This window comes from Loxodonta africana, chromosome 9 (genome assembly GCF_030014295.1).
Source record: "Loxodonta africana isolate mLoxAfr1 chromosome 9, mLoxAfr1.hap2, whole genome shotgun sequence".
NCBI classification, from domain to species: domain Eukaryota; kingdom Metazoa; phylum Chordata; class Mammalia; order Proboscidea; family Elephantidae; genus Loxodonta; species Loxodonta africana.
Window position 1 is genome coordinate 34,053,929 of NC_087350.1, and position 21,358 is coordinate 34,075,286.

Sequence of the window (21,358 nt, forward strand, 5' to 3'; positions counted from 1 at the left end):
AGACAAGGAATCTTTCCATTGTCTCAAAGATAAGTGTCTCATCAACATAACCATTGCTTGTTTTGGGGTAAGTGTACCTAATGGATGGTGATGACAACACTAATGACGATAACAACGAGTCCTTGCCGAAATAGCTAAAAGATGGCAACAACCTACATGTCCATCAACAGATGAATGGATAAACAAAATCTGGTAACTACGTACAATAAAATATTATCCAGCCATAAAGAGAAATGAAGTATTGATACATGAATGAACCTTGGAAACATTACGCTGAATGAAATGTTAGTCACTAAAGAACAAATATTGTATGATCCCACTTATATGAAATATCTAGAATAGGTAAGTGTATACAGATTAAAATTGATTAGTGGTTACCAGGGGCGGGAGGTAGGGAGAGGGAAAGAGGTCTCATTGCTTAGGGGACGCTACGTTACAGTGAACGGTGATAGAGATATTTGGAAATCAATAATGGTGATGGTTGCACAATGTGATGAACAGAATTAATGTCATTGCGTTGTACATGTGAAGAATGTTGAAAGGGCAAATGTTATGTTACATATATAGTCACCTAGTTACCAAAAAGAAAAAAAAAAAGTCCTTGCTGAAGCAACAGTGACGACAGGATAAGGATGTGTGTAAAGAGATAAAGCTACTTCAGTTCTTTTAATCAACAAAGGAAGGTGACATACCCAAGCTGCACCCCAGACATCCTTCTTCACAAGGCACGCATTCTTCATAGTCTGGATCTTCGACTTCACCTACACAGCGAGAGGCATGAAAAACACAACTGATTTCCACTGACTGGAGAACATTAATTGCTATGAAACTATGCTTGTGTGTAGCTTATTTTCACGCCGATCATAGAACAATTAAGACACTGAAAACAGTCCTTGAACATATACATGTCATTGACTTTTCATCTGCTATTAGTTGAATAGATTGGATCAGCTTGATTGGCTACAAATAGAACAACGCTGGACTCTATGCCCTGCAGCTATATCTGAAGCCCAGCTAGTAGATACGATGTATTAAAGAAACAAATTGTTTCTGGGAAAATAGAATTGGATGTAAATGAACAGGCTCTGCTTCCCAAAACTTTTTTTTCCTTAAGCTTTAAATCTTATACTCCATTCGTATACATTAAGTAGAAAAAGAAATGAGGGTTGTAATTACTCTAAAAATGTCTTGGAGCTGTCTTCCGCACTAGACCAGGCATAATTCTTATACAGAGCAGAGTTAACAGTCTGTGGCATTTTTACATGGAGGAGAGCAAAAGCTCTAAGCGCTGTTTGTAATCTCCCTCTTCCCATGTAAGATAAGATGCTGGGCAATAACAATAACACGTACAATTCATAGAACATTTTAATAGTTTCTAGTCGGTTTAGGTGGGCCGATTTCTCATTTGCTGCTCGCAGTAGCTCTGTCTTGGTGCTAGGATCTTCCTCTCAGAAATGAAGAAACTAAGGCATGAAGACATTAGCATAATTTTGTCCAGGGTCTCATATCTGATAATTGAGAAGGAGAAAACTATTGTCCAGGACTTCTGGGTTCTAACCTAATTTTCTTTCCACTGTATCTTTTTTTATATCCTGCCCAAGGGGTTGCTGGTGGTACAGTGGCAGAATTCTCATCTCCTGTGAGTGACACCTGGGTTGTGCAGCCACCACTCATCTGTCAGTAGAGGCTGTGTGTTGCTATGATGCTGAACAGGTTTCAATGGAGCCTCCAGATTAAGATGGACTAGGAAGAAACGCCTGGCAATTTACTTCTGAAAATCAGCCAATGAAAACCCTATGGAGCACAACCATCCTATCTGCAACTGATCATGGGGAGGGCACAGGCATTGTGCATTGGCCTGCCATGAGGTGGGGGTCAACTGGGTGACAGCTAACAGCAACATATCCTGCCCATGAACCCCAGACCTTGGTTTGTGCCTAGGAAAGCCCAGAAAAGGGTATGTGGGGAAGAGAGAGAGGCAGCTATCACTGCCCCCACTGGAAATATAGAGTCACCTGAAGTCAACCCTGCCGCCAAAGCCGGAAAGACAATTCAAGTCCTGGAAACATCCAGGTGCCCAGTGCCTTATCCTACCTTCTCCTAAATGTCCATGGGCCCAGAGGAGCCTTACCTTGTGCGCACTCTAACTTCCGGCAGGTGTGGTTGGTGGGTACTAGGAAGTAGCCATTGGTGCATCGCTTGCAGAAGTGCGGGCCCTCGCAAAGGGCGCAGTGGTCTGGGCAGGGCAGACAGGTGTGCTGTGGCGCAGGGTAGTGGCCTGCAGGGCAGCGCTCTCGGCACTCCCCCCGGAACAGGACTCGCTGTCGGCCAAGCTTATCTGAAAGGTTAGGAGGCAAAGTAAAGAGGGGAAATAGACAAAATTAGCCAAGAAATTAATATAATTTAAGCTATTTATATATATATATATATATATATATATATATATATAATTTCCAGGTGCTTTTCCTTCTAGGAGACCAGGAGTAAAAGAATAGACTTAATGAAAAGTACAATACCTATATACTTGTAGGTGAATTGTTTTCCTTGTGGGGAATAATTTTCCAGTATTTTATATATTTGACTGAACAGTGACTATTACCTGGGATGTCATTGCAAACCCATGAACCAGGCTCTGTGAGTAACTATAATTCAGATTGCATTTAACTTTTCTTACAAGCTCCTTTTGATATCTTTGGACCCTCTCAGACTTGAAGGCAGCAGAGCTCCCATGAGAATAAACAAGTGCTTAGTGATAGACACATTATTATAAAAGCGCAAAATTTTAAAATAATTTTAAATTCTGCTATCAAAATCACATGCTTGTGTAAACCGCCCAAGGTCTGCATTTCTGCACAGTTTCCAGTTTCTGTAATGACAGCCTTACTGAGTGAAGCTCTAGACTACGACTTGACCACTTCATCTGCATTCCTCAGAGCTCCCGGCTTCGGCGAACGCTGGACTCTACCAGGAGAGAATCAGCAGTACCTCCAGCCTGACCTACTATGGGGAATTGCTACTAAAGGAAATGGAAGATTCTAATCAGTTACAAAGCGATGACTGTTGTCATTGTTAGTTGCCATCGAGTTGGCCCCTACTCCTGGGGACCCCATGTACGCAGAGTAGAACTGCTCCATAGGATTCTCAAGGGCTGTGACCTTTCAGAAGCAGATTGCCAGGCCTTACTTCCGAGGCACCTCTGGTTGGGTTTGAACCGCCAACCTTTTGCTAGTAGTCGGTTCAGTGCTTAACCATTTGTGGCACCCAGGACTTCCTTCAAAGGACTGCAGTCAGATGTAAATATTAAAAAAAAAAATCAAGACTAATTCATACAGATGTACCTAGAGGTTGCTTACTCCCACCCTCCTGGATTCGTTTGTTTGTGTGGAGTGTATCTGGGGGTATCATCTTCTCTGAATGTGTCCGTGAGAGAATCAGAGTCACCAATATAGCACTGGATTAAGTGTTGGGCTCTGCGGGCAGTGCCCAGAATGTTAGGCTTGGCGGTGTGCCAAGTTTGATATGTGTCAAAAAATTAATTTGCCTAAAATATTATCAAAACAAACTAAATATCAAGTAGTTAACATAATTTAAAAAAAACCCACAAAAAATAAAATAGAAACAAAACAAAAAACCAAAGCTGTTGCTGTGAATCAATTGTGACTCATAGCGACCCTATAGGACAGAGTAGAACTGCCCCATAGGGTTTCCAGGGAGTGGCTGGTGGATTCCAACTGCTGACTTTTTGTTAGCAGCTGAGCTCTTAACCATTACTCCACCAGGACTTCCTGAATTTATGTAAATGCTCCCAAATTATGCACGGTGGTGCAGTGCTGTAAAGAGGCTACATGAAACCCGCTGTAGAAAATATTCCTCTATTTAAGGAAACGAATTACTGTTTTAATCTTGCAGGAAAAGCTCATCACTATGCTGATCCCAGACAATTTAGGAGGCGTGAATCACAAGAGCGAGTTCTGTGAAGTACCCTGAATCAACTGGACAGAAATGGGTGCGTCCCCGGATCATGCCCAGGTGGTGCAAGCTATCCGGAAATATGAATTGGTGAGGTTCTGAGTGCGTTTTTATTACATTGTTTTCCTCAATCTGTTATTTGAAATAAAGTAAATGAGTAAGTAGACTTTTTCCTGGTGGCATTGTATTAAAGGGCACTGCCAACGTCCTCTGCCTGGGGCAAGTAACTGCCTTCGCTGTCCCAGCATCCAGGTGCCTCTGCCTCAGAAAACAGCTGACCTGTGTTACCCAGAGTAACTGGGGTCTGGTGTCCACTCTTCATGTGACATACCATGTGGAGATACAGAATCGCTGGCCTTCAGCATGCAGGCCTGCTGAAGTTGTAGATAAACACAGCACTAACCCCGTATTGTAAGCACAGAAGCTGAAAGTCAGTATATTAAATTGATTCTCGTGAAATTGCTGACATTTGACTGTTTTTGGCCTGTAAACTCAGCACCTTCAAATGGTTTAACCTATTATTGCTTATTTAATCAAAGCCCTAGTTCAAATACAAGTTAAAACCGACACCCTTGGATTATGGGCTCTCGAGCTATCCCTTTTGTGATGGCGATTTCCCCGTGGGAAAAAGAAAATAAAGAAGGCTTCCAAAGAGGCAGTAAGAGAAAAACCTGATCATCTAAGGAGCTGAGTGTCTGGGACTATGTAACGTGCTTTTGGAGTCCCTGGGTAGCACGAACAGTTAAGTGCTTGGCTGCTAACTGAAAGGTTGGAGGTTTAAGTTCACCCAGAGGCACCTCAGAAGAAGGCTTGGTGATTTACTTCTGAAAAATCAGCCCAGTTCTATGGAGCACAAGCCTGTTCTCACACCCGCAGAGTCACCATAGGTTGGAATCGGCTAGGTGGCAACTGGTTTGTTTTTTAGTTTGTAACGTGCATTTGGTAATCCCAAAGCTATAGATCAATATCGTGCAGTATAAACTCCTATCTGTGGGAACCTGGATCACAGGAGTTCACAGAGTGTCCATCTTCCACTTTATGGTCTTCTCAGGAACTTTGTGAAATCCCACAAGCCTCATGTTCACCCTAACTTGTTCTGAAAAGATCTCTTTTTTCAGAGGGCTCCAACTTTTCTAGCAGAGAAGTAGGAAGATTTGAGGGAGAGCGATGAGTCCATCTTCACATCCATTTGGAAGTCACTGTACACCTGCCACATCTTCACATGACATCAAGAAGTAGAACCAGAGCTTCTGATAGCCAGGCATATGGCAAGTTCTAAATCCTACCCTCCAGAACCTGTGAGCTTAGCCTTGCTTGGAAATAGGGTCTTCGAGGATGTATATCAGTTAAAGTAACATAGGTCATATTGGAGTAGGGTGGGTCCTAATCCAATATGACTGGTGTCCTTATAAAAGAAGAGACACACAGAGGGAAGATGTCATATGAAGACAGAGACAAAGATGAGTTATGCTGTCACTGCAAACCAAAGAATGGGGCCACCAGAAGGTGAGAGAGAGAAGAAACACTCTTCAAGTGCCTTCGGAGAGAGATGACCCTGCTGACACCTTCAATTTGGACTTCCAGCCTCCAGAACAGTGAGACAATAAATTTCTGCTATTTTAAGCCACCCATTTTCTGTTACTTTGTTTCTGCAGCCCTAGGAAATAATGCAACATATTTGTTGAATGAATGAATGAATCCTATAGTATTTGGCAACACTGATATTTTTCCTACATAACCAACTGAATCAACAATCTTGAAATAAATATTAATGGTGATGGGCTCAGATATAGGAGGAAATGTTCTCCAATTCCATCTTTATTATACACTCATGGTTTTAATATTTGAACCCTTTTGGTTATAATTATAGTTTGGGTGTAAAGCATTGAGATTTGAAGGGCCTTGGTGTTTAAAATACATGGACTCCGCAAAGGGAGGTCACTTAGATGCCTTGATCATGGCCAACTTTCCTCAGAGATTCGGCCCAGGATTATGTGAGATTTGGTCATATTTCTGACAGCCTCAGTATGACAGCTTGCTTAGTTATGGGTGATAATTTGGATAGTTTCTAGGTTTAAATACCAAGCATAAAGTTTTGGCTACTTGCCTAGTGTCTCAGAATTTAAATTCTTGTGACAATATATAGGGAAAGCTGGTTCAGGAGTAGAGTTTGATATTTGTATTAGGCTCCTAAACTTTCATGTGATGATATAACAGCTGAAATGCAATGAACTCCGAAGGAGGCTCAGATCAGTTTTCAACCATACTAAAGAGAAATTCAGAAACCCTGGCGGTGTAGTGGTTAAGTGCTATGGCTGCTAACCAAGAGGTCAGCAGTTCGAATCCACTAGGTGCTCCTTGGAAACTCTACGTGGGCAGTTCTACGTTGTCCTATAGGGTCGCTATGAGTTGGAGTCAACTTGATGGCAATGGGTTTTTTTGTTGTTGTTAAGAGAGGAATTCACTGTTACCATTGTTTTCTGGCATGTGGTTTTATTAGAAAAGAAGGTAGACCAACATGAAGGTGTTGGATGCCTGTAGGAGGAGAGGATGGTTAGAGGCAGGAGGGAAAAGGTACTGCTGGTAAAGATGACAGAAAGGCTGAGGGACTCTGAAAATAAATTTTATGAAGTTTATTTCAAAATTTTGCTTACTGAGCATTTGTCAAAACCTATAGGACTGTACAACAGCACAAAGAATAAACCCTTATGTGACCTATGGACTTTAGTTAATTTTTTCAATATTGGTTCATCAATTTGTATATCAAGTAACAAATGTACTACAGGAATGCTAGATGTTAATAACAGGAGAACCTGTGTAGGGGGAAGTGCTTACTATGTGTCCAGCCTTGTTCTAAGTGCTTTATAGTTTTATTTCATTTAATCTCGTTTAACTCTCACGATAACCCTAAAAGAAGGCACCATTATCACCATCTTACAGACAAGGAAGGAAGAAGAATGTGGCAGGCTAGGAGATAAAATTTGATACAGCTATACTATGTCTATATAAGAAACACAAAGAAATAATTTTAGGTTATACAAAGAAATGTTTATCTCCCATGATCCTTTCAATCTGTCTTTCATTTTTGTTGGTTTTATTACAAGCAGGAATGAAGAGAAATCATTCTCTTCCACCATAAAAACCATGTAATATGATGATGGGTGGATGCCAACAAACTCAGGGTCAGTGAGGCAACTGGGAGTGGTGGGGTCTGTGGAGAAACAGGGAGCACATCTCTCCCCTCAAGGGGACAGCCTCGTCCATCTCCAGCCAACTATCTAAGAAATGCAGTCCCAGTGCTGCCAAGTCCTCCAATTTTTCAAGAGAAACAAAATATTCAGGTTTTTATTTGAAATTTCTGTATTTTCAAATTTGGTTCAAATTTTAAAAAGTGCTGTTATAGGTCAATAAGATGTGAGTCTGGCTCAAAGACTGTCATCTTACCTCATGGGGTCAAAGAGGAGGGACAGGCATATGAGGTGAGGACAGAGAGGAGTCAATGGTCAAACTTTAGAGGACCTTTGAGATGAAGGAACGTAAATCCGATGACAGCAGAAAACAATTAAAGGTGTTAAAGCTGGGCCATGAAAGGTCATATTTGTGCTCGGGCAACTTCTAAAAGACATGGCTCAGGTGTGAGAAGACCCTGACACACCCTCTGTCACGGTATCTTTCTTCACGTCTGAATGTTTCTTGCTTAATTTCCTGACTTCTCACTTTTACTTCACATCTTAGCTTTTACTGCTTCTCCTATGTCTGACGTAATGTTTGCACAGCCTTTCTTTCTCCTTCTCTGAAAAGACATTGCTTCTCTCTCATCTCCTCAGGGGCAGTGAGTGTGTGTCTACAGTAATGTGAATGAGATTTTTCATGTTCTGACAACAAGCAGAAACTCCAAGGTATACAGGCTCTCTATTGAATAGGTGTCTAACCTTCACTCCTCAACCTGAGGCACGGCTTCTGAGTCAAAGCAAATAATGGCCTGTGGTAGAATAACAGGTTTGAGGCAAGGAAGAATGAGCAAGTGACCAGACTCCCTCACTGTGATGTTTGTGTGTGTGTATGTGGTAAATATACAAATAACACAACATACACCAATTCAACATTTTATACATGTACAAGTCAGTGACATTAATTATTTTAATCACGTTGTACAATGTGATGGTTAATTTTATGTGTCAACTTGGCTAGGCTACGGTGCCCAGTTGTTTGGTCAAACACTAGTCTAGGTGCTGTTATGAAGTGGATGCATGTGATTAAATCAACTGAACTTAAGCAGATTACCCTCCATAACGTGGATGGGCCTGATCCAACCAGTTGATGGCCTTAAGAGCAAAAAGGGAGTTTCCTTAGGGTGTGCTCTGCATTCAGACTAGAAATAAATATTCCGCCAGAACTCTCACCCTTCACTCTTCCCATTACCTGTCTTACAGATTTGAGGACACAAACCTACAGAAATCTCCAGTGTGTCAATTGACCTACAGAATTTGGACTTGCTGTCTCCCATAATTGTGTAAACCAATTCTTTAAAATCTCTCTCTCTCTTTATGAAAACCCTGGTGGCATAGTGGTTAAGTGCTACTGCTGCTAACCAAAAGGTCAGCAGTTCAAATCCACTAGGAAATTCTATGGGGCAGTTCTACTCTGTCCTATAGGGTCGCTATGACTCAGAATCAACTCGACAGCAGTGGGTTTTTTTTTTTTTTTGCTGTGTGTGTATATATATATTTGTACATTCTATATCTCTGAGCCCTGGTGGTACAGTGGTTAAGCATTTGGCTGTTAACCAAAAGTTCAACAGTTCGAATTCACCAGCCAGTCCTTAGAAACCCTATGGGCCAGTTCTAATCTGTCCTATAGGGTCACTGTGAGTCAGAATCCACTTGACAGCAGTGGGTTTGGTTTTGGGTTTTATATCTCCATCTATTTATCTATCTACCTATCAATTTATATACAGTTCGTTGGTTCTGTTTCTCTAGAGATCTCTAAGACACTCACCTATTCCACATGAGGTGCAGTTCGAAGGCTCACTTCCTTGACATTCTTGGCAGGTGTGATGACATGGATGGCATTGGTTCTTAAATTCAAATTTCCGTGAAGGACAGTTCAAAACGCAGCGGCCATTGTCAAAAATCCTAAAACAGTGCAGAGAGAAAAAGTAGCCTCAATTAGAGTTTGTAAGGGTGCCTTTCTGGAAGGGCCCTAATTTTCAGAACATATTGTGTTCATATTTCACTGCACAGATTTGATTTCATTGTTCAAGAAACAAGACGGATGCCTGGGACCCATCATGTGAAATATTAGTCACACACCCATCCCCGGACCAAGGTTTGGACCTGACAGCAGGCAGGCCAGAGACTGGCTGGGGTGATCAGGCTGGCTGGTTCCCAACAAGCTAACTGGTGCCCATAGGGATTAAGCCAGTGTTGTAGGCCCCAGCGAGTCCAGGCAACAGTCAGATGGAGGGCTCTGAACTTTGAAGACACTAAACAGGCTTTGAAGAAAATCTTCCTTTAGTTAATAGCATGCCCATACTTTGCTGAGGAAATGTCAGCTTAAAGCATTCCCAAAGGGTAGAACAAAGCACAATTCTGTAGCTTAGATGCTACTGATATACTTGGTTTATGCATATTGCAAATAATCAACAAACACAGATTTCAAGTGTCATTTTTGCAAGCATTTCCTGATGCATAGGGTGCTGCAGACTGTACTTTCTGACCATGGTGTGAACACCTACAAGGACACTGCAGATAAATTAGTGTGTGGGCTTTGAAAATCATTGGCTTCATATACATACAATAAACAGGATAATTTCTTTGTTAATGTTTTCATAGTTCTGTTTCTCTTTTCCTTGCAATGTAACCACAAGAGTAAAGGTGATTAAATTGTATCTATGAATTCTGCTCAAAAGACTACGTATGTTTATCAAGAACAGGGACAAGATACCAAAAAAACAAAAAAACCCTGAAACCTATTGCCATTGAGTTGGTTCCAACTCATAGCAGCCCTATAAAACAGGGTAGGGTTTCCACAGGCTATAATCTTTACGGAAGCAGATTGCCGCATCTTTCTCACATGGAACAGCTAGTAGATTCGAACCAACGAGCTTTAGGTTAGTAGCCAAGTGCTTAACCACTATGCCACCAGGGCTCCTTAGGGACCAGATGGTATTGTGAATAAATGAAATGAGCTAGGGGGTTCAGGGGTGGATTATCCAATAAGCAAGGTAAGCACAGGCTTACTTGTGCTTACTTACTAATCTGTAGTGAGCAATTTCACATTTTTTTCACCACATCAAAGATTCTGCTTCTAGGTGTGTGGCTGGCAACTGACTCTCTCCAAACCCACAGCACCTTCCTACAAAATCAAATCCTCTTCAAATTTACAGTCCCTGACAGGGCAGATGGCTCAGTGAGCAAGGTAAGCACAGGCTTACTGTGTGCTTACTTTCTAAACTGTAGTGAATAATTTCACATGGGTTTCACCACACCACATTGAAGTGAAATCCATGTGAAACTATTCACTACAGATTATTAAGTAAGCACAAGTAAGCCCATGCATACCTTGCTTATTGGATAATCTGCCCCCGAGGGGCTCCATTCCCAGAGTGTCTGATTCAGTGGGTCTTGGAGGGAGGGAGTTGAGAATTCTCCTTTCTGCCAGGCTCCTGGTGATGCAGATGCTGCTGGCCCAGAAACATACTTTGAGAACTGCTGCTCTACTTTATAGACTGGATTACTGTGAAATTTCCTAAATGATTTCTAAATAATGCAGGTGATTCCAAGTTGGTGTCTCTTTAATGTTCCTTAGCATATTAGCTATTGACTATTGTGTAGTTGTGAGTGTAAGTGAGCTAGAAGCACACACATACTTGAAGGCACCATGCTGGCCCCCAGGCCTTGGAGAGCTGAGTGGGCTGCCAAGAAGGAAAGGGCTTCCTTCTGTCTCTAACCTCTCTGTAGTCAGGTGGGACACCCCACGGAAGGTCAGGTGTAGGCTTCCAGCAACTTGTTCCTAGAGTGGCACTTGTTTACCTAAACCCCACTGATCCTACAGTTAGAGCCAACTCTGACCAGGGGGCGGGCCTTTCCATCTCATGTGTCTTAGTTTCCTAGTGCTGCTATAACACAAATATCATAAGTGGGTGACTTGAAATAACAGAAATTTATCTTTTCACAATTCTGCAGTCTAAAAGTCCAAATCAGAGTGACGGCCATGTTGATTCCTTCCTTGTCATTAGCCCTGGCATGCCTTAGTTCCTTGGCAATCCTCACATGGCATGTCTTCCCCAGTATGTATGTGCTTCTGTGTCTAATCTGCCCTTTTCATAATTCAGAAGTGATTAGGTTTAGGACACCCCCAATACTGATAATGGAGCCCTGGTAGCACTGTGGTTGAGAGACTGGCTGCTAACCAAAAGGTCAGCAGTTCAAATTCACTAGCTGCTCCTCGGAAATGCTATGGGGCAGTTCTACTCTGTCCTATAGGGTCGCTACAAGTTGGAATTAACTCCAGGGCAATGGGTTTTGGTTTAATACTGATAATGGCCTCTTTAACATAACAAAGAAAATCATATTCCCAAATGGGATTACATCCACAGGCATAGGGGTTAGAATTCCAACACATATTTTGGGGGGATATGAGCCAATTCATAACACCAGGTTTGGAGGAAACTGGGGTGGGGGGCAAGGCATTCTGAATAGTGTGCGGTTTGCAGTCTTCTATCTGGTCCCCACACCCTGGAAGTCTGTATAAAGTGCATCTGTCTGGAAACAGAGTGGGATTAAAGACAGCAAGAGAAGACAGAAAGCCACCTCTGTTCTTGGATTCTCAGCCCCTTTCATTCTGGTCGCCGTGCCCAGCACCACTGGAGTGAATAATCCTTTTGGCCCACTGCAGAGTGTGGCATCCCAACCCTAAGCAGATGCTCACACATCTGGTTGTTCCTTGTCGAAACAGATCCCCCTCACCACCTCGTGCAAGGAGGGAACTGCTCTCCCAGCCCAAAGTGTAGCTGACGGGACCAATGGCAATGATGACTACGCTATCCCCAGCCTGGTTCTGGTTTCTGGGCTAGAAGATTTTTCAGGGAATAATTTAGATATGGCTGGTTAAAAAAAAAAAAAAAAAATAGTACTTAGGAGAAAAACTGCATAAGAACTTTATAAAGTTATTGAACAAGGAAGCTACCTCATGGATTTAACTTGAAGAGAGATGAAGGGGGCATGTTTATTCTGAGGCTTATTTTCTTGCTAAATTCTATTGGAAGAGGGATGTAAGGTACATCATCATTTTATGCTTCATAGGAAGAGATGAGAGATTGGTTTGGGGGGAAAAATCATTTCTCTCGGAACAGGCAATTTAATGCTTTCTATTGGAACCATTTAAAACTATCCAGAAACAGCAGGGGGACGCAGACGGTGTAATACTGTCATGTTTACAGAGGAAAGGGACTGGCTTTCTTACTTGAGTGCTTGATTGTAAGAAAGTATCAAACCCATAATTGTGCTTTAAACCACCCCCCTCTGCCTGTACCTAAAGAAAAGCACAGATGACATACCCAATTTTTGTGAGAACATGGTTCCGACTAAAGATGGAGAGAGAAGGAAAGTAGTCATGCTTAAGTGAATAGGCACTGAATGACGTTATTCACCCTGTACCCTCCTTCCCCTGTAAGTGAAATCGCTAAAGAACTTGAAGTACCGCTTCAAATTGCTACTTTTCCACAGACACCAACAAATCTTCCCTAATGGCGGAGAATAGATTTCTTGCTCTGGGCTCCATTGGGGTTGATGGAAATCTCCTTTAAAGCCAATTCCAGCCATTTCTGGCACCACTTGTCATCCAATTTGTGAATTCCTGAAACCCTCTCAGTGCCCCCCCCCCACCCCAAGTAACTTAAGCTTAAAGAACTTCTCTCCACCAAGTCACACAGGCTTTTGACCTTTTGTAGCTGAATGACACTGAGTAACAGCAGGTCCAACAAGGCTCACAGAAAGGAAGGAGCAGGCAATGCCAAGTGCTAATGAGCCAGGCAGAGGTGATGTCTTCATTATTGGGAGTGAATATTCCAGAAGCCCCAGGGCCTGTGTGTGTGTGAGATGTGGACCAGAACAGGAACACTGGAAAGCTAGGCCCTCTGTGCCGATTGTTGACTTGGCCTAATGAAAGCTATCACAAATTACTTAACGTAAATTCTGGGTGCTTCAACGTTCTAACAGAATATAATCTCGCAAAACGTCTTTTGCTTTCCCGAATTCATTGAAGCAGATAAAATAAAACGTTTGAGGGTGGGTTTCAGGACAGAGGTAACTTTTAAATGCTTTTAATTAGTTCATTGACTCTGAAACTCCTTCAGAACTGGGTTGGGAAATTAGCGTGGCCAGCGAAGACCATGGCATTACAGAGCTACACATATTAGATAGCAGAGTCAAAGGGGACACCTGCTTCCTCCAAGTCTTCAGCTGTCTTTAAGCCAACTCTTTCCGAGGCTCAGACTCCACCTTTTCTTTCTCAGAAGGTGACATCATCTACTAATTTGCTAATAAGATGTTTGAATTTCCTTATCTTCTTGTTTTCTTCATGTCAAAATTCCTTTCTCTCTTTTTTCCTTAACTGTTCACACATAAATGGTGTTTCCCATTGGCTTCTGGTATGTTTCAGACAATGGAAAACACCAGCAGAGGATCTGAGGGTGGGAGGAGAGAGAGGTTGAGGTATTTATCCATCCCTTCTTCCATGGTTCTGTGATTGCATCCTGACGGTGCCAGTTTCTACCGGGCATTCCCTCCTCCACAGTTCCAGCTTTCACTTCAGGCCTAGGGTCTTCAGGCTTCCACACTAATGCTAGCCCCTAAGTGCTTCAGCATCTCTTGACTATACTATGCTGACCTGTACCTTACTCAGGGAAAGACATAAAGCAGATGCTGAAGATTATCTTGAATGGACTTGATTCTATTCAAGGGAAGCGTTGCATATTTTGTCGCCCTTTTCAGAACAAATAAGCCATCCTTTCAAAAAGTTTTTTTTCTCTTCATCTCTTCAACTCCATTCAGGGAAAATGCAAAGAAGTAAGAAAGTTCATTGTCATAATATGATGCTGTTTCTTGGACATATTTGCAAGTAACTGACATCAAGGAAGACAAGTGGAGAGAAATGGAGTACTCAGGGTGACGAGAAGAAAACGTTTCCTGGGGAACAAAATTTTAAGAGAAGACCTTAAGAAGTCCTGGTTCAAGAGCCTTACAAATGATCTTCTTACTTCGCAAACTAGAGTATGGGTTACTAAATGAATAAATGAAACTACCAAGATGACCCAGCATTTGTACCTCTGGTTTTCTTGCACCACTGGTCTTAGAATTTTTTTTTTTTTTTTGAAAATGGTAGAATTTTTTTCTCACTTCTGGTGAGCCTGGAACAATTATGACTTCTATGATGTATACTGGGTGGTGCTAGCTGCCTTATTCAATAAATGCTGAAGTTTTTTTCTATTCCAAAAGATGTCCAAGTATGCAATGCCATTTGATTGCTGGCTTGGTGGGGAGTTGGAGGCAAAACAGGATCTCATTTTGAAAATGCTGGCTATATGGTGGCGTAGTGGTTAAGAGCTACAGCTGCTAACCAAAAGATCAGCAGTTCAAATCTACCAGGTGCTCCTTGGAAACCCTATGGGGCAGTTCTACTTTGTCCTGTTGGGTTGCTATGAGTCGGAATTGACTTGACGGCAACAGGTTTTTGTTCTATCTTGTAGTACACTCTGAAGCTGCTTAAAAGCAAATCCAATGCTTAGAGGTATAAATATCTTAGAGAGGCACTCAAACAATGCTATCACAGTTAACATTCAGAATTCTTAAGACTGTTGTTTTGTGTCTCCTTCATTTCCTCTTTTGTTTTGTTCTTACTTCCTTGTTTTATTTTTTCCATCTTCCTTTCTTTTTCTGAGAGAGCTAGTTGGGGAGTCAAGCCCATGGTATTGATTACACACTTTATCAAGTTCAAGAAAACATGCATTTCAACTTATTATTATGCGTTGAGCAGTGTGGGGAAGAAAGGGACAAATACACCACAGCTCCTGCTCTGAAGAGTACTGCAATCAGAGGATAAACTGGGCAGAACGACTACTGTGCAAGGCAGAGTGGAAGTCCATCGCAGAGGCGTGAAGCACCTGCCCCTGGAGCAGCTTGTCCTGATCTGGGAAGAGATTCTATTTCCTAGTTTTTTGCAGAGTCTTGATGAGGCCATTCATTCAAACACTCAGTCAGCCAACACACATAAAGTGCTAGTCTCAGGGGACCGTTTCCTAAAATTTTAAAAGGTCCCCAACTCTCTACGTAAGAAATTCCCAGTATTAGCATAGATGCTCAAGCTTTTCAGATACTTGCTCTTCCCTCATTCAATCAGTTTCCAAACATTTCTCGAGCACCCACTATTAGTACTGTACTGGAGATACAAAGATGAGTATCTCAAGGGACTTACAGTCTGACAAAGAGACAGATTTGTAAATGAATAATGTCTTAAAATGCTGCAGGCATGTGCATATGGAAGCTTATGTGGAGCACAGGGGCACATAAGAGGGAAAGGTTAATTCTATTGGAAAAAGTCAGAAATGACTTCATAGAGCAGTGCACCCTGGGACTGACTCTAGAAATATGGATGGATATTTGATCGGCAGATGGAAATAATGGTTAAGAGATGGACGTGTTGACACGGGTGAGATTTCAGACACTTAAAGCAGCATCATAGGGCCCATTGCTGTCAATGAGAAAGCCCCTTTAGAGGCCAGGGAACTGGTTCTTGCCATGGGTATTGGACATCTTGGGAGAGGGTGCTACAGAAGCTCTGGCCAGATCAAAGAAAGTTTCTGTTTCACAGGAATAAGTTTAATTCTTTTTCCTGTAGTTCTGTGGAGTGCCCATGGGGTGGTATATTAATTTCCTAGGACAAATTACTACAAGCTAGGTAGCTTGAAACAACACAAGTGTGTTTTCTCACAGGTCAAGAGACGAGAAATATGAAATCAAGGTCCCATGCCACTCTCCTAGCTTCTGACGGTGTCCAGTAATCCTTGGCATTCCTTGGCTTGTGGACACGTCAGTCCAATCCCTACATTCCTCTTCATGTGGTCTTCTTGTCTGTGTTTCTGTATCCTCTCCTCTTCTCATAAGAACACCAGTCATTTGATGTAGGACCTACCCTAAATCCAGAATGATTTCATCCTAAGATCCTTAACAAATTACATCTGCAAAGACCTATTTCCAAATACAGTCACATTCTGAGGTTCCAGGTGGACATGATTTTTGGGGGGACACCCTTTAACCTAATACAGGTGGTAAGGCAACTCCTCTCTCCATCCTGTCCCAGCAGTGACCCATTTGCTCCCACCCACCAAGACATACTGAGAGGCCACTCACCTTGTGACGGGGCAGCCAGTGCAGTCTTCCTGGGTTGGCCCCCAGCACTTGGCACACGAGGCTTCACAGATCTGGCAGCGGCCATGCTCGTCGATGTACTCTCCTGGGGAACAAAAATCTAGTTGTTTACTTCAATCTACATGGCAGTGTGGCTGGGGCTGTCAGTCTGAGAGCAGCCAGATCTCTCTGTGGCTGCCTGAACAAAATGAAAATCGCAGAGAGAAGAGACCCTGAATGACTTCAGCTGCCAGGCTTAAATCTTGACCTTACAATAGCAAAAGCTCTTCTCCCAGGGGCCCCAGAAGTTGGAACTTCAAAAAGCTATGAGGCAATGACATAATTTGGATCAAGTCAACATGTGTTACAGATTTTATAAGTAGGGAGAGGCCAAGGGGGGCTTCCCACAGGACCTCTTCACTGAGCTCCTACTGACTTTCGCATTAAAGGCTGAGGCCTCCTGGTTGACAGAGACCCCAGTAATAGTCTTGTTCAAGTCAGACAACAAGCAGGACCCACCCAGATCTTGTCCCACCAGACTGGAGGGGGGTTGTGGTTATCGGTCAAGAGTGGGAGTTAAATCTCGGCTGACATTTGGCAGACATGAGCTATATGTCACCCTGAAGGAGTAACGATGAGGAGATAGCAAGAGAATTCTTTCTTTAATTGAAAAGTGTATTTTTCCCAAAGAAAAACAAATAGGAGGCCTTTCCACAGAAGGAAGTCCAGCCTCACAAATTTCTTGTGAACATTTAAGAAATTACTCCCATGGTGAAGGTGGTAGAGAGGGCTCATTGAAGGTTAAAATCCAAAGTTGGGTCTCCACTTACTGAATGTAACCCTTCTGCCTACACCCCACTCATCCTTCCCTGCCTGTCTTCAAGAAATTGACAGGCTACTTTGCTCTGATCCAAAGAGCTATTTTTTCTAGTGTAGCAATGGATAATGTTCAGGAAATAGGGTTTCAGATTTCAGCAATCACAGTCATAACCTTCACTCACCCCCACTGCCTAGTGCTATAGCCCTGTAAGTGTATCTGAGCACTGTCAATCTGAAATCCAGTATGATGACATAGCAAACTTCACCCATGGTTTAATCAAGTGGGGTTACTGAAACTCTAAGACTTGCTACCAGTTTTATTGCAGTCACATTGAAAAAAGCCCTGGAAATATAATGGCTAGTGAGCGATGGAGGGAAATTTGTCCCTCTGCTTTTTCCCAAAGCTTTACTGAACTGAGACACTTGGGTAAGGTAAACTTTACTTACATAAATCTTCCACTTGCTAGTATCAAACCACAAAGATGAAATCAAAGAGGCAACTAGAGTTTTCCTTTACATAGCAGGAAAAGCTTTTCGTGTAGAATTAGGTATCCTATTAATTTTGTTAACTGAAGGGGAAAAGTACACATTATAGTAATGTAGGCATCTACTAGTGGCACAGTTTACGCATCTTGGACCCCACGCTTCTATGTCTTCTCATTGCCACCAAGGTGCCATCTGGACCAGGGATCTGATTTCTACTTTTAGGACCAGATTGTAGTTCTTAGCTCAGCAGTGATTCTCTAGGCTCAGAGGCAATGGATGCAGATGTGCAGGCTGTTCACTGCACAAGGAGTCTGCCCAAAGGGTCGGTGAAGGCTGAAGTCCAGCCCACGCTTGTCTCGTCAAGCCATGCACTCTGGTGTTGGCTGCCTCTGCCTGGAGTACGAGGAGCCTTTTACTAATTCTCATGAAGGTATTGGATTGATTTGTTGCAGTCTTCATAATCAGCAGTCTCAAAGCAGAAAAAAAGCTGGGGCTTTAGTAAGAATGGTAATTTCAAGTTGGGACTCTTTCATTTATATAGGCATCATATTTCTACAGCCTTCTTTTTTTTTTTTTTAATAATTTTTATTGTGCTTTAAGTGAAAGTCCACAAATCAAGTCAGTCTCTCACACAAAAACCCATATACACCTTGCTACACACTCCCATTTACTCTCCCCCCAATAAGACAGCCCACTCTCTCCTCCCACTCCCTCCCCTCGTGTCTGTTCCTCCAGTTTCTAACCCTCTCCACCCTCCCATCTCCCCTCCAGGCAGGAGACACCAACACAGTCCCAAGTGTCCACCCGATCCAAGAAGCTCACTCCTCACCAGCATACCCCTCCAGCGCACTGTCCGGTCCAATCCATGTCCGAAGAGTTGGCTTCAGGAATGGTCCCCGTCCTGGGACAGCAGAAGGTCTGGGGGCCATGACCACTGGGGTCCTTCCAGTCTCAGTCAGACCATTAAGTCTGGTCTTATGAGAATCTGGGGTCTGCATCTCACTGCTCTCCTGCTCCCTCAGGGGTTCTCTGTTGTGTTCCCTGTCAGGGCAGTCATCGGTTGTAGCCAGGCACCATCTAGCTCTTCTGGTCTCAGGCTGATGTAGTCTCTGGTTTATGTGGCCCTTTCTGCCTCTTGGGCACATAATTACCTTGTGTCTTTGGTGTTCTTCATTCTCCTTTGCTCCAGGTGGGTTGAGACCAATTGATCCATCTTAGATGGCCACTTGCTGACATCTAAGACCCCAGAAGCCACTCTCCAAAGTGGGATGCAGAATGTTTTCTTAATAGATTTTATTATGCCAATTGACTTAGATGTCCCCTGAAACCATGGTCCCCAAACTCCTGTGCCTGCTACGCTGGTCTTCGAAGTGTTCAGTTTATTCAGGAAACTTATTTGCTTTTGGTTTAGTCCAGTTGTGCTGACCTCTCCTGTGTTGTGTGTTGTCTTTCCTGTCACCTAAAATAGTTCCTATCTACTATCTAATTAGTGAAAACCCTCTTCCTCCCTCCTTCCCCCCCTCATAACCATCAAAGAATATTCTCTTCTCTGTTTAAACTATTTCTCAAGTTCTTATAATAGCAGTCTTATACAATATTTGTCCTTTTGCAACTGACTAATTTCACTCAGCATAATGCCGTCCAGATTCCTCTATGTTATGAAATGTTTCACAGATTCATCACTGTTCTTTATCGATGTGTAGTATTCCATAGTGCGAATATACCATAATTTATTCATCCATTCATCCATTGATGGGCACCTTGGTTGCTTCCAAGTTTATGCTATTGTAAACAGTGTTGCAATAAAAATGGGTGTGCATTTATCTGTTCGTGTAAAGTCTCTTATTTCTCCAGGATATATTCCAAGGAGTGGGATTGCTGGATCATATGGTAGTTCTATTTCTAACTTTTTAAGGAAGCGCCAAATTGATTTCCAAAGTGGTTGTGCCATTTGGCATACCCACCAGCAGTGTAGAAGTGTTCCAATCTCTCCACAGCCTCTCCAACATTTATTATTTTGTGTTTTTTGGATTAATGCCAGCCTTGCTGGAGTGAGATGAAATCTCATTGTAGTTTTGATCTGCATTTCTCTAATGGCTAATGATTGTGAACATTTCCTCATATATCTCTTAGTTACCTGAATGTCTTCTTTAGTGAAGTGTCTATTCATATCTTTTGCCCATTTTTTAATAGGGTTATTTGTCTTTTTGCAGTTGAGTTTTTGCAGTATCATGTAGATTTTAGAGATCAGGCACTGATCAGAAATGTCATAGCTAAATGTCATAACTTTTTCCCAGTCTGTAGGTAGTCTTTTTACTTTTTTGGTGAAGTCTTTGGATGAGCATAAGTGTTTGATTTTTAGGAGCTCCCAATTATCTAGTTTTTCTTCTGTGTTCTTTATAATGTTTTCTATACTGCTTATGCCATCAATTAGGGCTCCTAACATTGTCCCTATGTTTTCTTCCAAGATCTTTATCGTTTTAGATTTTATATTTAGGTCTTTGATCCGTTTTGAGTTAGTTTTTGTGCATGGAGTGAGGTATGGGTCTTGTTTCATTTTTTTTGCAGATGGATATCCAGTTATGCCAGCACCATTTGTTAAAAAGACTGTCTTTTCCCCATTTAACTGTTTTGGAGCCTTTGTCAAATATCAACTGCCCATATGTCAATGGATTTATGTCTGAATTCTCAATTCTGTTCCATTGGTCCATGTATCTGTTGTTGTACCAGTACCAGGCTGTTTTGACCACTATGGGTGGTATAATAGGTTCTAAAATCAGGTAAAGTAAGGCCTGCCACTTTGTTCTTCTTTTTCAGTAATGCCTTATTTATCTGGGGCCTCTTTCCCTTCCATATGAAATTGGTGATTTTTTTCTCCATCTCATTAAAGAATGTCCTTAGGATTTGGATCGGAATTGCATTAAATGTAAAGATCGCTTTTGGTAGAATAGTCTACAGCTTTCTTTATATTTATTCAGGCTTCCCTGTTCTTCCTTACTTATTGACCTTACTATAATGTCTCCCAATTTTATCATAGGAGGCAACATGAATTGAGCAGTGCAATTATCAGTCTAGGGATCAGCAATTTTCCAGAGCAGACTTGGTAGGAAGAAGTAGATCCCGCCTACAGGGCCAGAGCAAAAAATCCAGGTTTATAGACTCAGGTGATAACTATACATCTTTCAAAAGACACATGCTGAGTGGAACAGGAATGGGAGAGTGTCACAAATGGGGGAGGCTTCAAAATCCAAAGAAAGTGTATTCTACAGAAATGTGGGATCACAGAAAGCACAGGCTATCCACTTATTCATTCCATGAATATTTTTGAACACCTATGTGCCAGGTACTGGGTGAGGTCTAGGGATATGCAGATTAAAAAGCCAGCAGCCCTGCTCTTGGGTTCTCAAAGATTTGGTTTTGTTGTTGTTTTTAAAAATTATGTTTTATACATACACAGACACACATACATATAAAACATTTGCCATTTCAACATTTTTTGCATGTATAGTTCAGTGACATTCATTACATTCATTATATTGTACAACCATCACCACTATCCATTTCCAAGGTTTTCTATCACCCTTAATGGTTCTCAAAGGTTATTGAGAAAAATGATTTGTAAAGAGATAGTTTTAATCCAAATGCTGCCCAGAAGCCTTTCACTCCTCCAAATAGTC

The 21,358-nt window shown here is 42.1% G+C and overlaps 1 protein-coding gene across 1 annotated transcript in view; it reads right to left on the reverse strand.

Annotated features, from left to right (window-relative positions):
- Positions 1–21,358, reverse strand: part of PCSK5 (proprotein convertase subtilisin/kexin type 5) — a 492,211-nt gene that overhangs the window by 94,929 nt on the left and 375,924 nt on the right. The window contains exons 21-24 of the mRNA XM_064291217.1: positions 16,380–16,482; positions 8,968–9,104; positions 2,132–2,338; positions 693–761 (exon numbers count right to left, since the gene is read on the reverse strand). Of these exons, the coding sequence (XP_064147287.1) occupies positions 693–761; positions 2,132–2,338; positions 8,968–9,104; positions 16,380–16,482 (516 nt within the window). The remainder of the gene's footprint in view (positions 1–692; positions 762–2,131; positions 2,339–8,967; positions 9,105–16,379; positions 16,483–21,358) is intronic.